The sequence below is a fragment of the Salvelinus sp. IW2-2015 genome, linkage group LG6.2, assembly GCF_002910315.2.
Source record: "Salvelinus sp. IW2-2015 linkage group LG6.2, ASM291031v2, whole genome shotgun sequence".
Lineage (NCBI taxonomy): Eukaryota > Metazoa > Chordata > Actinopteri > Salmoniformes > Salmonidae > Salvelinus > Salvelinus sp. IW2-2015.
This window is the reverse complement of record NC_036846.1, coordinates 3,868,244-3,871,932: the sequence shown is the minus strand read 5'-3', so window position 1 is coordinate 3,871,932 and position 3,689 is coordinate 3,868,244. Positions and strand designations below refer to the sequence as shown.

General features: G+C 41.7%; 1 protein-coding gene across 1 annotated transcript; it reads right to left on the bottom strand.

The window, feature by feature from the left end:
• Positions 1 to 1,690: 1,690 nt before the first annotated feature.
• LOC111965710 (saxitoxin and tetrodotoxin-binding protein 2) lies at positions 1,691 to 3,555 on the bottom strand. Its single transcript, XM_023989946.2, has 6 exons — positions 3,205 to 3,555; positions 2,810 to 2,952; positions 2,618 to 2,682; positions 2,411 to 2,521; positions 2,145 to 2,249; positions 1,691 to 1,811 (listed from the first exon to the last, which is right to left on the bottom strand). Exons 1-6 carry the CDS (start codon positions 3,322 to 3,324, stop codon positions 1,741 to 1,743), a joined length of 615 nt encoding a protein of 204 aa, XP_023845714.1. The 5' UTR covers positions 3,325 to 3,555; the 3' UTR covers positions 1,691 to 1,740.
• Positions 3,556 to 3,689: the final 134 nt, after the last annotated feature.

Here is a 3,689-nt window from a genome sequence, read left to right as displayed (position 1 = left end):
GCCGGTCTCAGTGCGGTCTCAACCCCACCTACTGGGCAATTGTGGGCAACTGCGTGATTTCAAAATCAAATAACATTTTATTGGTCACCTACACATGGTTAGCAGATGTTATTGCGAGTGTAGCGAAATGCTTGGACATCTAGTTCCGACGTGCAGCAATATCTAACAAGTAATCTAACAATTCCACAACAACTACCTAATACACACAAATCTAAGTAAAGGGATGGAATAAGAATATATACATATAAATATATGGCAGTTATATAAGCAGTTAACGAGCAGCATAGGCAAGATGCAATAGATGGTATGAAATAGAGTATATACATATGGGATGAGAAATGCAAGATATGTAAACATTATTAAAGTGGCATTATTAAAGTGACTAGTGATCAATTTATTAAAGTCGCCAATGATTTTAAGTCTGTTTGTAGGCAGCTCTGTGTTAGTGATGGCTGTTTTACAGTCTGATGGCCTTGAGATAGAAGCTATTTTTCAGTCTCTCAATTTGAATTCGAGTTCAACTTAGTGTAACACCCTGATCGGTTTCATCTGTCTTTGTGCTTGTCTCCAACCCCCTCCAGATGTCACCCATCTTTCCCATTATCCCCTGTGCATTTATACCTGTGTTCCCTGTTTGTCTCTTGCCAGTTCATCTTGTCTTACCAGTATGCTTTCCAGTCTTCCTATTTTCTCAAGATTCTGTTTCCTAGTTTCCCCGGTTCTGACCATTCTGCCTGCCCTTATCCCGAGCCTGCCTGCCATTCTGTACCTGCCTGACTCTGACCCGATTACGAACCTCTGCCTGCCCCTGAGCCTGCCTGCCGTTCTGTGCCTTACGGACTCTTCCCCGGATTACGGACCTCTGCCTACCGTTGACCTGTCTTTTGCCTGCCCCCCGAGTCAATAAACATCTGTGACTCTAGCTGTCTGCATCTGGGTCTTATCCTGAGTTCTGATACTTAGCAGAAGTATTTGAGTTAAGAATGCCTTGGAGCTGCGCATGGGTGTTTGTCTTATTCATGTATTGAATAGTATACAGTAACCCTACAATAGGCCTAGTTATAACAAACATGTAGGCCCAAAGAGTCCACACAAGCTGCATGGACAAAAATAATGTCCAATATAAAGAAAAAAACAATGTCTGTTGGCTTTTTTTGTTGTTGCTGCGTGTGATATTTTAATCAAGTATTGGTTATAGGCTACTGATCAGGATACTGTGCGCTTCTGCTGGCAAAGTCGATGCCATAACCAATTGCGTTACCACTGAGACCAGCTTTAGGTGAGTCTTTAATATCACCAGTAGCGCTGATTGAAATTGGCACATTGGTTTTTAAGGACACACCTTGAATACTTCCACCCATACCACCTCAGCACAGATGAGCTGATATAAGACAGGTAAATTACCAACCCTGGCGTTCATTGGGCATTGGGGGACGTCTGTATAACTGGATCATGGACTTCCTGTTCGATCGAGTCATATGGGTGAGGGTGGGGTCAGAATTGTCAACGTGGTTTGAAGTTGACAATGGTACTCCTCAGGAAAGTGTGATGAGTCCGGTGTTGTTTACCCCGGTCCCTGATGATATATGACATATTTAAGGAGGTAGAACAGGGAGTGTGTGTCTGCCTGTTTGCATGCGTGCTCACTGTGTTTATGGATGAGGATGCGTTTCAAAACAAGCAGTCAGTATGAGAGTGCACCACTTTATTAACGCAACCATTCCATCCCCAGAAGCCATATCACTGTGAACCATCCTTTTCATCTTGTGACTCAACAATGTGTGAGCTCTCCTTTTTCTCAGTGCAAAACTCTGCAGAGAGAAGAGAGGAGACGTTAATGAGCACTTGGACAAGGTTTAAATGAACACAGGACTCGGCCAACAGGGATCTATTCTAAACTGATGAATGACAACGTAAATGAATAATAACCTTTTTTTAAGCTTTAATATTGCAGGTAGAATGTGGCTTCTATCAATGTAATTGTCTGCATAATTTCCAATCCCCTATATATATTTTTTGGTAAATATATATATTATTTTAAATATACAGTATATATTTGTTATATATTTTTCTTCAACCCTACCACCATAATACTAAATGTTGCCTGGTGTTCTTTTGATGAATAGGTTAGGGTTAATAATGACCTGTAACTCCATCATAGGAATACTGTGCAGGCTGAGGATACTGGAGGCATTCTGCTTGCTCCCGGAACTGTTTCAACTCTGCCTCCAGCAGTGTCCTGGTCTTCCCTGGAAATAAAAGAAGAAAGAAACTGGTTGAGTCTTTGACTTGATTGACCAAGGTTTCCACATATTTGTTGGGTAAATGTTGGTTCTGGCCATTGGAGGGATCTCAAAAACACACACACACACACACACACACACACACACACACACACACACACACTTACCAAAGATATAGTGAGATCGGATATGCACTTCGCCCATGGTGGTATTGAAGTCCATGACGAGACAGTCAGGGCAGGATAGTAGGAAGTGTCCAGTGGAAGTTACATTATTCTCTATGTAAGAAAAAAAACACAGTAACTCACAGTAATTTAACAGCATATTTTCTATCAGATCATGGATGGCCTGCCAGTCAATAATGTTTGACTTACGTGAGATTTGCCAAATGTTTTTGGAAAAGGTCATGTTGGCAGAGGAGTCAAGACATTTTCCATCACTGGCAGAAGAAATGAGATAATCACTAGAAAGATTCTTAGAGCTGTAGAATGTCTATTCACATAGCATAGCAAATGACACATGACAAGTGGTTAGAGACAAGGCTGTAGAGAGTTACTATCACTTACATCAAGTTTCCCTGGTTCAAAAGGACCGTCTCGGTGTGTGAAGTGGGAAGGATTTCAATCCATGAGCTGTTGGTCTTTCTCAGTACTGCGTTGAACATCTCATGGTCCGAGAAACCCTCGATGAAGATCCACTTCCCAAAGATCTGTGGGAAAATGTATTGGTCTGTCATTTCATTTCACACATTTCCGTTTTATAGCACTATTTGTCTGTGAAGCACAGTGCCTGAGGGCAGAGGCTGTATTCTGCCTATAAGTTGGAGTCAAATGTCTTTTAAATTCCATTAGAGTCAATACAATACAGTTCACATATTGGAAATCATCACTATTTCTAACATACCCCAATACCACTGTGGGCCTCTATTGAGGTCCACTCTATAGATAGGCGATGTACTCACAGTATGTTGGTCTTCCGACGCGAGCAGTTTCACCAGATGTCCACAATCCTTTGGTGCCGGTACTGCTGTTCCCACTGACAACAGAGCAAGGAGAGAGGCCAAGTAGAGGACACACATCATGTAGATCAAGGTAAACTGAGCCTTCAGAGAAGTAAGTTCTTAGCAAGAATGAAGCCTTGGTTGTCAATAAGCTGAAACACCAATTTATACAGAGGTAAGATGTGGAGTGTTTTAATATAATGTTTCTCCCCAAGTTACGTAATACTGAAGTTACCCAAATCGGCATGTGGCTGAACGCTAGGGTGCAGGGAAATTCCAAAACTACCCCAGTGACAGCTAGATTAAACCATTGGACCTCTACAACTATTCATTATTTATAGTTTGTTTGGTTTGGTCAAGGACCTATAGGGCAGCACCCCAAGAGGCACATTTTGACGGTGACTATGAACCTAATGGTGATGTGTATTGCTATTAGTATCAAAATA